Raw genomic sequence first — 13,596 nt, forward strand, 5'->3', positions numbered from 1 at the left:
AGAGACAGAGTTTCACCATGTTAGCCAGGACGGTCTCGATCTCCTGACCTTGTGATCTGCCCGCGTCGGCCTCCCAAAGTGCTGTGATTTTGAGCCATCGTTGGTGATCTAGTCTACATTCTGAAAATATTGTTCTAGCTGAACAGAAAAGAAACAGGAAGATCAATTAGAAGATATTTTATTAGTCCAGATGAGATCTCATGGTGGCCTGACCCTGGATCATGGCAGTGGACATGAAGAGAGGCGGAGGTGGTTAAATAAGATTTGATAATGGGTTAGATTTCAGGGGATAGGAAGAGAGGAGGTATCTAGGATGATTCCTGGGTTTGTGATTACATGGATAGTGGTACCATTTACTGAGATAAGAAACGCTGAGGCTGGGGTTGGCTGGGTTCAGCCTTAGACAAGACGTCTGACTGAAGCTGGCAAGGAGGTAATTACATATGAAATTCTAAGGGCAGAGGCAAAGTTTGGCCTGTCGACATAAATTTGTGAGTCATTCACATACGGTAGTTGAAATCATGGTCCTAGGAAACTGCTCATTAAAGGAATACAGTGCCTGAAGCAGGTCTACTCATTCCTTAAGAAATTCTGATATTTAATAGCCAGGTAGAGAAAGATGAGACAGAAAAGAAAACAGAAATGAGCAACCTGAGAGCAGGAGGAAAGCAAGGGGAGTGTGGTGTCCCAGAAGCCAGGGGGAGAGTTTCAGACAGGATGGAATAGTGCCAAGTGCTGCCAAGACATCTGAAAAGAAGAGGCCTGGGAAACACCCATTGGATTTAGCAACGTGGGGGTCTTGGTGACACTAATTTTAAATTTCCTCAGTGGAATGATAGGGGCAGGAGCCAGATTGAAGATGGTTAAGGAATTAGTGGGAAGTGAGAAAATGGTAGACATTTGTATGGACTACTGTTTTTTTGTTTTTTGGGGTTTTTTTTGAGACGGAGTTTTGCTCTGTCACCCAGGCTGGAGTGCAATGGTGCGATCTTGGCTCACCACTACCTCCATCTCCCAGGTTCAAGCAGTTCTCCTGCCTCAGCCTCCTGAGTAGCTGGGATTACAGGCATGTGCCACCATGCCCGGCTAATTTTGTACTTTTAGTAGAGACGGGATTTCTCCATTTTGGTCAGGCTGGTCTCAAACCCCCGACCTCAGGTGATCTGCCCGCCTCAGCCTCCTGAACTGCTGGGATTGCAAGCGTGAGCCACTGTGCCCAGCCAGACCACTTTTGAAGAAGTGTGGTTCTTCATAAAGACTAGCCCCAAATCTATTCTTCCTCATTGTCTACCCTTGACCCTTTTTTGTCACTCAATAAGCTGAATTGATCTTGTAACTCAGTAGTGAAAGGTCTGCAGCTTTGCCCTCCCTGCATCCATGGCACCAGCCAGCCCAGCGTGGAGTCTGCAGGGGGAGCCCAGCTGGAGTTTGGGCCACTCCAGCCCCTCTGTGCAGTTTCTGATTCTGCAGGCCAGAGCTCTGGGAAGGCCCATTGTAGGAACGCTGCTGAAAAAATGAGTTTAAGAAAAAGTTCTTATATTTCAGTGGTACCTACTGAAAAACTGAAGGATACATATTTGCAATGTGACACAAGGCAAGCCATGAGCTGATCCTTGTTGAAGCTGAACAATGGGTACATGGGGGTTTATTATATTGTTCACACTACTTTTGCATATGTATACAATTTTCCATAACAAATTATAAAAAGTTAAATTTAGCAATTCTGTAAACCGAAGGTGCAAAGAACCAGTGACCATCACAGGTCCACTGCGTATGTAGCACTTAAAACAGGACCTTCGGCTGGGCACGGTGGCTCACACCTGTAATCCCAGCACTTTGGGAGGCTGCGGCGGGCAGATCATCTGAGGTCAGGAGTTCAAAACCAGCCTGACCAACATGGTGAAATCCCGTCTCTACTAAAATACAAAAATTAGCAGAGCGTGGTGGCAGGTGCCTGTAATCTTAGCTACTCGGGAGGCTGAGGCAGGAGAATTGCTTGAACCCGGGAGGCAGAGATTGCAGTGAGCCGAGATCACACCATTGCACTCTAGCCTGGGCAACAAGAGCGAAACTCCATCTCAAAAAACAAAGGACCTTCTCTAAACCAATCCTCCATTGACTTGTGGGTTTCCAGGTGCCAAGGGTAGCTGAAGAAGTTCTATTTCCAGATACCTCCCTTTCTTCTCCTGTTAACTCCAACACCTTGTTCCTTGCCCCCTTCTCCTTTCATACCCCCTTCCTGAGTACAGACTCGAAATCACAGGTCTGACCCCGATGGGCCTCATGAACTTGAACCAGTTCCCTCCCATCTCTGAGCCACTCTGAAAAATGGGGATTATAACATCTGCTCTGCAATGTTGTGATGGTTACATGTGACAGTGCATGTGGGGGATCTAACACTGCCCACGGCCTCAGATGCTCAGGAAGGCAGGAAGGCCACAGAAATGAATGAAGCTGACCAGGTAAGGAGAAACTCATGTGACCCTCTTGGCTTTAGCTTTGCCACTTGTACTAGAGAGAATTATAAGAAAAATTCTGGGCCAGGTACAGTGACTAACACCTGTAATCCCAGCACTTTGGGAGGCTGAGGCAGGCGGATCGCTTGAGCTCAGGAGTTTGAGACCAGCCTGGGCAACATGGCAAAACCCCATCTCTTAAAAAAAAAAAAAAAATATATATATATATATATATATCACATCTCTTAAAAATATATATATATAAAACACACACACACACACACACACACACACAGATTAGCCAGGTGTGGTGCGTGCCTGTAGTCCCAGCTACTCAGAAGGCTGAAGCAGGAGGATTCTTTGAGCCCAGGAGGTTGAGGCTGCACTGAGCCAGGATGACACCACTGCACTCCAGCCTGGGCAATAGAGTAAGACCTTGTCTCAAAAAAAAGGTGGGGTCGGGGGGGAGAAAAAATTGGATAAGAAAAAGAACAATGCAAGTATGATAAATGATATAAATCATCCATGTTCACAAATAAAGGAGTAATAAACTGAGACTTAGCCTCAGTGTTGTGGAGCAACAGGGAGGGGTGGGGACGGGGGCAGATCAGAGCATATAGGGCCCATCAGAGAGGAGCAGCCATCCTGGGCTCCAGCCGATTACTGCGACGAGGGAGTGTGAAGCCAATGTTAACATGTCTTCCTGGTTTATAAGAGAAGCCAGAACTCTAAATTTTTTATGTGAAATATTTTAATTCTTAAATTTGGGCTCAGTTATTTTTTTTAATAACACCAGAGAAGCCAAACTAAACCCATCTATGGGCCAAAATCAGCTCGTGGGCTGCCAATGTGCAACCTCTCGCCTAGATAATGGTATATAATATAAATCCGTTTCCCTTCCCCCCTTTTTCTCTTCCTCCTCTTTCTCCTGTCCCTCCCAGCTTCCACATCCTTTTCACCTAACCAGCCCCCACCCTGCATTTCTATACTAAGTCCAAGTGATATAAGGGATTAGAGTGGGTTGAAGAAGTGATGAAGCCCAAGGCGATGTCATCTAGATGCCTAATGGTGCCCCAGGGCCTGGATCACTGCCTGGCACAAAAACCTTGATGAATGAAGAAGCCAGAAACTGGGGGAGTCAGTTCTGTTTCTTGTGCACACCCTGGGCTTACCCGAAGAACTGTCTCATTTTTCTCAACAGCCTTGCGAAGTCGTTCTGGACGCTCCATCATCAATGGGAACTGGGCAATTGATCGACCAGGAAAATACGAGGGCGGAGGGACCATGTTCACCTACAAGCGTCCAAATGAGATTTCGAGCACTGCTGGAGAGTCCTTTTTGGCCGAAGGTCCCACCAATGAGATCTTGGATGTCTACGTGAGTTTGGATGTTTCTGGACTGTTCTTTGGATTTTGAATCTTGTCACTTCAAAGGAACATACTCTGAACAAATAAGCAACAAATCATTGCCCATACTCTGTAAAAACCCTTTGAGCAGAGCCTGTTGGAGGCACCCCTTGAATGCTTGGCATTTATCTTTGCCTTTACTTCTGAATGGGCCTAGCTCATAGAAACCTCCAACTCCACCAGATGCTTATTACCTTCGGAGTTTATTGACCCAGTAAAACCAACTTTACTTGTTGAACCAAATCAGAGGCAAAACATGCCCTTTATTTCATGAGCATTGGATCTCCTCCAGGCACTTTCCTTATAATGCTAATTTGGCATGTTTTCTTTTTATGGCAAAAGAAAGCAAGAGCCTAAAGGAAGGCAGGACGGCTCCCAGCTCCCAGCCCTGTTCAAACTCTGAGAGCACATGAAGAAAGGAGAGCTCCAGAGCCCTCCAGATGAAACAATAAAGCTCAGAGTCACAGTAGAGAGGTTTACTAGAAGCTCCCTGCTTCATAGAAGACAAAACCTTAATTTATTTTATGTGAAACTGAAATATTAAATCACTCAAGGGTTTTAAATGGTCTTTACGTTTAAGGAAACCACTAGAATCCAGTCTTCTTAAAAGATCAGGAAATAAAGGGTGATAAGAAATAAAAGCTTGAAATAACATTTGGATAAAAAGAATGAGATCACCCATGAGTATACACATTCTTTCTGTCCCCAAAGCTAAGCTGATTAACATATTTGCTTTGTCAGAATTTTAGAAATATTATTAATTGCATTGTCATTACTTCTCCACCTACACAGGGTTCTATGTCCTTTCCTCTTGGGCCTAGTGGATTCGAAATTACAAAGGAAGTCTTGTTGTAGATTTTGGATTTTTTTTTTAGACTGTCCAGTTGGTTGGTTGACTCTGAATCCATTTCAAATGGCATCAGAGGTAAAAATTCAGGTTGTTAAAAGCCTGCCGTGGGTGGTCTAGGAATGGAAGCCAACAGCAGTTTCATAAACGGGACAAGGTTTTGCACTGGCAGAATGCTCAGGCAGAAGAGGCACCGGGGAGGGAAGGAGGATTTCCAGCTGCAGACCGAGAGGAAGATTGTGTGAAAAGGGAGTAAGGGGATGAGGGATACACAGCAGGAACCTGAGGTCACACAACTGTGTCCCTCGGGGATTCAGTGCCCACCGCCATGTTTCTGCAACGCCGGTGGTTTGATATTGGTTCCTGGGTAGGAGAATCCCGGGGGTTCTCAGGTCTGCCTTCCTGTGGGTGATTTATAAAATGAAGACCCATTTCGTCAGTAGGGAGTGGGTAAGAGGAAGTGGGTAAGGGAGTGGTAAACGGAAAGAACAGACACAGGACCCACTATGCAGGAGAGACTCAGAGATGCTTCTAGCTGGAAACGATCTTTGAGAGTGACAAGATTCTAACCTCTTCCTTTCCCAAGGAGGAAATCAAAAACTGCGGGGCAAAGGGGCTTGCTCTAGGTTACACAGCTGGTCAGCAGGAGAGCTGCTTTATAAAGCAGCAGAGACAGAGACATCAGACCTGACCCTGTCTCCTTGCACAGCTCATATTTACACCGTGGGTTCTCATTCGGCTGCTCGGTTTAGCCCACCACCCTGCTTCCCATCAGGAAAGCCATGGGCAGCAAGGACTGTGTGCTCAAAATCCGATAAGGAGGGACGTTTTCTGTTGGGCCATGCTCATTTAATACGTTTTCAGCCCAGTTAATGTTCAGCTGCTGACTTCCACAGCCCTATGTAGATTCCTGCTTGCTGTCCTATTTTTGTCATCATTCCTAAGAGGATATGACGCAGCAAGATTTGGGTCCCTTCTACCTGCTTTCCTGACCCCATTTCTTTGTGTTTCTGGGGCTTTCCGTGAATGAGAGGGAGAGACCTGGGGGCCGGCCTCACCAGCCAGGTCGAGAACTTTGAAGGAACCTGAAGGATCCCGGGATGACTGTCCAGAAGGTCTGCTGCTTGTTTGCATGACTTTATCGCGCCACCTAGTGTTAAAACAGGTCTCCTGCAATGTACACTTATTTATCTGTGTTGGACGTTTTGAGAGCACTGAGCAAAATCTAAGGACAGAAAGGTTCTGCTACCATTGCTCCGTCTTCTCCTTTGGAGTTTAGAAAATCTTGACTCTTAGCTTGCTTTTCTTCTGATTTGCTCAACCTAAGTTCTTCATTCTTCAAAAGTAAATGACAAAAAGCCATCTGGAAATAACTTCGTTTAATCTGCTACAGGTTCACTGATGTTACTAGATGCGTTACTAGAGTGAACCAATCCAGTCATTTATCAGTAGTTCTGCAAATGCCATTGAAACCCAAGCCAGCAGGAGAAGGGGTGTGAGTACATGCCAAGTGCAGTAACACTGATTTTTGTGTCAGCAGATGATACACCAACAGCCAAACCCAGGCGTGCACTACGAGTACGTGATCATGGGGACCAACGCCATCAGCCCCCAGGTGCCACCCCACAGGAGACCAGGTAGAATCCCTTATCTTGTGGCCAGGGACTCTGGTCATTTCCTTGTAAAGCCTTCTCTCTCTCTCAATTCTTGTGCATCCAACACAGAGAAAATCCAGGGACGCATATTTCAAAGCCAAGGGGCCTTGACAGTGGAGCAGGCTTCACCATTTGTCTGAGCCTTGAAACTGTTTCATTTACTCGATTCAAAAATGGCATGAGCATCCTGGGTCTGCCCTGCCAGTTCAACATTTGAAATGCTTTATGCTAGTTTCCAGGCCGGGCAAGGGGGCTCATGCCTGTAATCCTAGCACTTTGGGATCTAGCAGATGGACCGCTTGGGCCCAGGGGTTCGAGACCAGCCTGGTTTTGTAGAAACCCCCGTCTCTACAAAAAAAAAAAAAACAGAAATGAGCCAGACATGGTGGTGTGTGCCTACAGTCCCAGCTACTCAGGAGGCTGAGGTGGGAGAATCATCTGAGCCCAAGGAGGTTGGGGCTGCCGTGAGCTGTGATCGCACCACTGCCCTCCAGCCTGGACGACAGAGTGAGACCCTACCTCAAAATTAAGAAAAAACAATTCACATTTACTCTGTTAAAGTTCTGGAGGTTAGAAGTGTGAAATGGGTTTCACTTGGACAAAATGAAAGTGTCATCAGGGCCACTCTCTCCGGAGGCTCTTAGGAGAGAACCCACTTCCTTGCCTTTTCCAACTTCTAGGAGCCACCTGCCTTCCTTGGTTCCTGGCCCCTTCCTCCACCTTCAAAGCCATCAGGGCGGCACTTTCAGATCTCTCTCTGACCCTGGCCTCATCACATCTCCTCTCTGGCTCTCATCTTCCTCTCTCTTTCCTTTATAAGGACCCTTGAGATTATACTGGGCCCACCCAAGTAATCCAGGATAATCTCTCCTTCTCAAAATCTATAATTTAGTCTCACCTGCAAAGTCCCTTTTTGCTATGGAAGGTAGCATGTTCACAGATTGCAGGGATTAGGATGTGGACATCTTTAGGGGGCCATTATCTGTCTACTGTATGCCTTTTCTCTTGGTTCCCCTTTTATTTCTGTTAATAATACTTTAACCTATAAGACAAGAATAATGAGTTCACACCTAACAATCCATGTTGAGTCTTCCTGGTGGGCTCTGCTTATGGACAGAGCAGGCAACTTTCTCTCGGCTGGCACTGGGCATGGGACTGCTCTCTGTGTCTGCAGACATTTCTCTAGCAGAGGATGATGGAGCCCACCACCCAAATGCAGACAGTCTTTTCCGTCCTTAAAATAGGAAGGTCTGCGGAAGTATTCATGGTAATTATACCTCACACATACTGAGTCCTTGCTGTGTGCAAGGGCTTAGAGACTGCTGTGCTGAGCACTTTGCATAGATTAGTTCTTTGAATTCTCATGACAGAGGGAGGTACTTGGAGGGAAGTACTATTATTAGCCTTATTTTAAGAGTGAGGAAATGGAAGCTTAGGAAGAATAAGTTAATAACTGTCCTGGTCCCACACCTGGGCAGTGACCTGAGGAGGGCCCGTGTGACCATACTTTGTGCTTGTTATATGGCTGAGAGGTTACTTGGTCCAATCCATATCCTAGAAGAAAATAAAGGTACAGATGCCAAACCTGCCACATCCCTTCTCTGAACTTTGGATGGGATAACCAGGTTATCTGATTGCTACAGACGGGAGGACAACAGCCGGTGCATCCCCAGCACATGGGGTGGGTGTGTTGTCCAGACTCCAAGTCAGCAAACTCTGCGCAACAGAGAATTTTTGTGTCATGTCCAGAAGCAATCCACAGTTTGAGAAACCAAATTTGGATAAGATTTCTGGGGTCTGGTTTGCTGGTTTACAGGGATAAGATTGCTGGTTGACAGGGATAATCGGACAGACTATTTGAGATCTATCAGGATGATGATGATTTCTGTCAGACCTGATGGGTCTCAGCTCATGAATAGCATAGGGGTTCTGGGATCAGCTCCCTGGGACAGGGCAGGTCTGCAGGGGTCGCCTGTAAAAAGTTGGTAAGCAGGGGCATTGTGACCAGGCTTCCTCTTCCATGTCACTGGAGTCCGGAGGCAGAGTTGGAATCTAGCTCTGTACCTTCTTGCTGTGTACCCTCAGGTGAGTCAGCAACCTCTCTGAACACACACCCAGTCTGCAAAATAGAAGAAAAACCCTACAAGGTGGTTTTTGGCACGGGAGAGGACATGGTAAGAGATTGAATAAATTCGTTGTCCATCCTAGCGTAGAGCCCAGAACAAGGCACTGAAAAGACTTTTTAAATTTTTTTGTCCAACAACATCTTGGACAGTTCTCATTTATATCAACATACCTGGTCCTGATTTTGTTGGTCATATTTGCACATCATATTTTAAACCATGAAGCATAATAGCCAACTAAGTAAGAAAGCCCTGGCAAAAAGCTGAGAGGCCCGGTGTGGTGGATCATGCCTGTGATCCCAGCACTTTGGGAAGCTGAGGTGGGCAGATTACTTGAGCCCAGGAGTTCGAGACCAGCCTGGACAATATGGCGAAACCCCATCTCTGCTAAAAGTACAAAAAGTAGCTGGAGGTAGTGGCACTCGCCTATAATCCCAGGTACTCAAGAGACTGAGACACGAGAATCACATGAACCTGGGAGACACAGGGTGCAGTGAGCCTTCTGTCTCAAAAAAAAAAAAATGCTGAGAAAGCCCTAATTATTGTCATTGTTGTTGTTGTTGTTGTTGTTATTGCTGAAATGGGGTCTTGCGATGTTGCCCAGGCTGGTCTTGAACTCCTGGGCTCAAGTAATCCTCCCACCTCAGCCTCCCAAAATGTTGGGATTACAGGCATGAGCCACCTCACCCAGCTGCCTTGTAGTTGTTGTCGTTGTTTTTTGAGATGGAATCTCACTCTGTCGCCCGGGCTGGAGTACAGTGGCTCGATCTCGGCTCACTACAAGCTCTGCCTCCTGGGTTCACGCCATTCTCCTGCCTCAGCCTCCCAAGTAGCTGGGACTACAGGCGCCCGCCGCCACGCCCGGCTATTTTGTATTTTTAGTAGAGATGGGGTTTCACTGTGTTATCCAGGACGGTCTTGATCTCCTGACTTCGTGATCCACCCACCTCGGCCTCCCAAAGTGCTGGGATTACAGGTGTGAGCCACCGCACCCGACCACCCCCTTGTAGTTTTAACTGTGTTCTACAGTAACCCTAGAATTTGCCTTCTTATTTTGTATTAAAATGATACATACTTGAACAATATTCCGTCAAAATAGAAATATATACAGTCAAAAGCAACTGCCACATAATTGCCAAAACTGGGAAGCCACCAAGAAGTCCTTCAATAGGTGGATAGATTAAAACTAATGGAATATTATTTAGGGCCACAAATAAATGAGCCATCATCACGTCACAAAGAGACATGGAGAAACCTTCCATGCATATTACTAAATGAAAGAGGCCAATCTGAAAAGACTACCTATTGTTTGATTCCAACTATATGACATTCTAGAAAAGTTAAAACTATGGAGACAGCAAAAAGATCAGTGGTTGCCAGGGGCTGGGAGGACAGAGGGATGGACAGGTGGAACACAAAGGATTTCAGGGCAGTGAATCTACTCTGTGTGATACTACACTGGCTGATGCCTGTCACTATGCACTTGTCCAGACCCACAGAGTGTGCACCCCCAGGTGTGAACCCTCGTATGGACTGTGAACTCTAAACGATAATGACGTGTCCGTGTAGGGTCATCAGTTACACATGTACCACTCTTATGTGGGATGATGGTAGTTAGGGACCCTGTGCCTGTGTGGTGGGAGGAGGTGTATGGGAACTCTGTTCTTTCTACTCACTTTTGCTGTGAACCTAAAACTGTTCTAAAAAAATAGTCTATTTAAAAAAAAAAAAAATCAACAGCTCCCAACCCTGTGCCCTTCCCAGAGGGAGTCTAACCCTTTGGTGGGATTTTGCCTAGCCCTTTTCTATACATACACAAACATGTTTCCAGTCATTTAAATCATCATCTACAATCTCAGAAGTGCAAGGAACATTGCATATTATTATTTTCCATTAGTCAATTTAAATCTGACCTCAACTTCACCCTTCTTTGAAACCAGTAGATAATTCAATCGCAGTCTGCTTGGGGGTTACACACACACACACACACACACACACACACACACGTTCTCACCCCAGATATAAGGAAAGATCTAGAGTCTTAGACAAGCCAAAGCATTGGCTAGACCCCCCGGTGGTCTGTCCATACTAATTCTGCTGAGGTGCCACCAGGAACAGCCTCATGGGGCTTTCAGGTTAGGGCTCTGCTCCTTCCAACCTGCATGGGGGGCACAGGAAGCTGGTGAGGCTGGCAGCCAGGTCCCCTCTCCCACTGCAGGTGTGGCTTCCTCCTGGGACACTGGACATTGTCTGGTACACCTAAGGATCCATGTCACTCAGGAAACCCAAGACTCCAGACTCCTATCTCTCCTCCACCTTGAAAACCTCTCTCTCTCTTTTTTTCTCTCTCTCGCTCACTAACTCTCTGTCTCTGTCTCTCTTGCTCTCTGTCTCTCTCTTTGTCTATCCCTCTCTGACTCTCTATCTCTCTCTTTTGCTCTCTCTTTCTCGCTCTCTCTCACACACTCTGTCTGTTTCTCTGTCTCTTGCTCTCTGTCTCTCTCTGTTTCTTGCTCTCTGTCTCTGTCTCTCTCTTGTTCTCTGCCTCTGTATCTATTTCCCTTGCTCTCTGTCTCTCTCATTGTCTGTCTCTCTCGCTGTCTCTCTCACTTTCTGTCTCTATCTCTCTCTGTCTCTCTTGCTCTCTGTCTCTCTCACTTTCTGTCTCTGTCCCTCTCTGTCTCTCTTCCTCTCTGTCTCTGTCTCTGTGGCTCTCTTGCTCTCTGTCTCTTATCTCTCTGTCTCTCTCACACTCTGTCTCTGTCTCTGTCTCTTGCTGTCTGTCTCTCTCTCTCTCTTACTCTCTGTCTCTCTCTCTCTTTCTCTCTCTCAAAATGTGCCCTCCTCCTCTCACTGGGCTGGCCCCTCAGGGACATCCACTTTACTCTTAATGAAAGCCTAGGCTTGCACTCCTGGAAGGGAAAGCTGTTGACCTCTAGCAGCTTTTGTTTTCTGTCCTGCACAAAAACAAAGCAATAACATCTAAGGACTTGGCTACTCTTTCAAACTGGAGGAGGAGGTGGAGGAATAAAGATAGAAAATCAAATACAAATTAGTATCTCAAAAAAGTGACCTGCCACACCTTTGTGCATGTGTGTGTGTGTTATGCTTTTTTCTTTCACCAAACAATATTCAGTCATTTCTTCATGTCAGAATGTATATTTGCTGCATTCTTTTCAAAAATCACATAGTATTCCATTTTGTACTTGTAGCATAACGTAGTTTAACCAGTACCACTGGTGAACATTTGCATCTGTTCTACTGTTGTGCTATTTCAAATAATACCCAGTAACCATACTTGTGTATTCAGATTTATGTAAAAGAAAATATTTGCGGAACAGATGTGCTGGAAACGGAATTGTTAGGTCAAAGGGTATGTGCATTTAAAATTTGGATAGATAATGCCGGATTTCCCTCCAACACCATGCGTCTGTTTGCAGGCTCATCCACAGTGACTGGAAGTGTGTTTTCCTGCACCTTCAACAGGAGTTAAGGGATTTAAGGGTTTCCAAACTTTCCAGTCTTTGGTGTTGGATAAATAGAGGTGGTGGTGGTGTTCTTTTCATATGTATTTATGGAGTTATGAGTAAAGTTGAGGATTTTTGCATGGGTTTTAGCTGTTTGTGTTTCTTTTTATGTGAACTGTCTGTGGCTCACAACTACTATTCCTACTGCAACATTTGTCTTTGTCTTATTGATTTTCAAAAGCGCTTTGCATGTGAGGGAAAGCACTAGTGGGTGTCCGCTTATTTTAAACAGATGTGCTTATGTGCTGTGACTTAGAAATGATCTCATGCTACACAGCGTCTAATGTCGAAGCAGTTTCCTCTTTACAACCCAGGGTCAAAACTGATCCTGATCCTGTGTGTGCACGCTCACCTCTCCTAGGGGACCCCTTCAATGGCCAGTTGGTGACAGAAGGCAGGAGCCAGGAGGAGGGAGAAGAGAAAGGGAGGAACGAGGAGAAGGAAGACTTGCGTGGGGAGGCCCCTGAGATGTTCACCTCAGAATCGGCACAGACCTTCCCAGTCAGGCATCCGGACAGATTTTCTCCCCGTCGACCAGACAACTTGGTGCCACCAGCACCGCAGCTCCCACGGCGCAGCCGGGATCACAACTGGAAGCAGCTTGGGACGACAGAATGCTCCACGACCTGTGGGAAAGGTGAGCCTGCGTGGGGGACGTGTGGATCCCTGCAGAACTCTAAGCAAGGAATGTGTGGGTGGCCCAGGGCAGTGGTCCCTGGCTTTTTGGCACCAGGGACTGGTTTTGTGGAAGACAATTTTCCGTGGATGGTGGCGGGGTGGGGGGAATGGTTTCAGGATGAAACTGCCCTATCGCAGATCATCAGGCATTGCAGTGTCATAAGGAGCGCGCAACCTAGATCCCTTGCCTGCACAGTTCCCAATAGGGTTCACACTCCTATGAGAAGGTAACGCCACCACTGATCTCACCCACCCACCAGTCACCTCCTGCTGTGCGACCTGGTTCCTAACAGGCCATGGACTGGTACCGACTGGGGACCCTGGCCCAAGGGACATGGCAAACCGTCACCTCTGTGAGCCTGTCTGTGAGATGGCTCAGGGGTGTGACGGATTGTGTTGGGCCCCCAAGACCACCCTCAGGCTTACTGATTGGCTCAAAGGACTTACAAGACCCAGAAGAGCTGTTACAATTCATCACAGTCAAAGGGCAGGGATTCGAGTTAATAAAGGAAAAGGCGCATTGAAAAAGTCCAGGAGATGCCAGGCGCCAGCTTCCAGGTGTCCCCTCCAGCAGAGTCACACAGGGATGCACTTAATTCTCTCAGAAATGATGTAACTCAGAGACTGAGAACACTTGCCAAGTACTACCAACCAGAGATGCTCATCCGAGCTTTGGTGTCCTGGGTTTTTACTGGAGTCTCTCATCTAGGTACACAGCTCCCACATGAGCGACACTAGCTACTCTCCCTTTACCACCCCAGAAGCCAAACCAATACCACGGGGCCCAAGACCTCAGGCATAAAAAAACACTCTTATCAGGTGGCATATTCCAAGGGCTTAGAGGTTCTCTCTCAGGAGCTGGTCAAGGGCCTGTCTTTGGCGTGTGCGGGGTTTGAGCAACTCC

At 46.7% G+C, this 13,596-nt stretch overlaps 1 protein-coding gene across 2 annotated transcripts in view; it reads left to right on the top strand.

Moving 5' to 3' along the window:
- Window positions 1-13,596, top strand: part of THSD4 (thrombospondin, type I, domain containing 4) — a 723,953-nt gene that overhangs the window by 669,700 nt on the left and 40,657 nt on the right. For both annotated transcript variants that reach the window (XM_011978583.1, XM_011978584.1), the window contains 3 exons: window positions 3,658-3,833; window positions 6,250-6,346; window positions 12,376-12,651. In XM_011978583.1, the coding sequence (XP_011833973.1) occupies window positions 3,658-3,833; window positions 6,250-6,346; window positions 12,376-12,651 (549 nt within the window). The remainder of the gene's footprint in view (window positions 1-3,657; window positions 3,834-6,249; window positions 6,347-12,375; window positions 12,652-13,596) is intronic.

The sequence above is a fragment of the Mandrillus leucophaeus genome, unplaced genomic scaffold, assembly GCF_000951045.1.
Source record: "Mandrillus leucophaeus isolate KB7577 unplaced genomic scaffold, Mleu.le_1.0 Scaffold197, whole genome shotgun sequence".
NCBI classification, from domain to species: Eukaryota; Metazoa; Chordata; class Mammalia; order Primates; family Cercopithecidae; genus Mandrillus; species Mandrillus leucophaeus.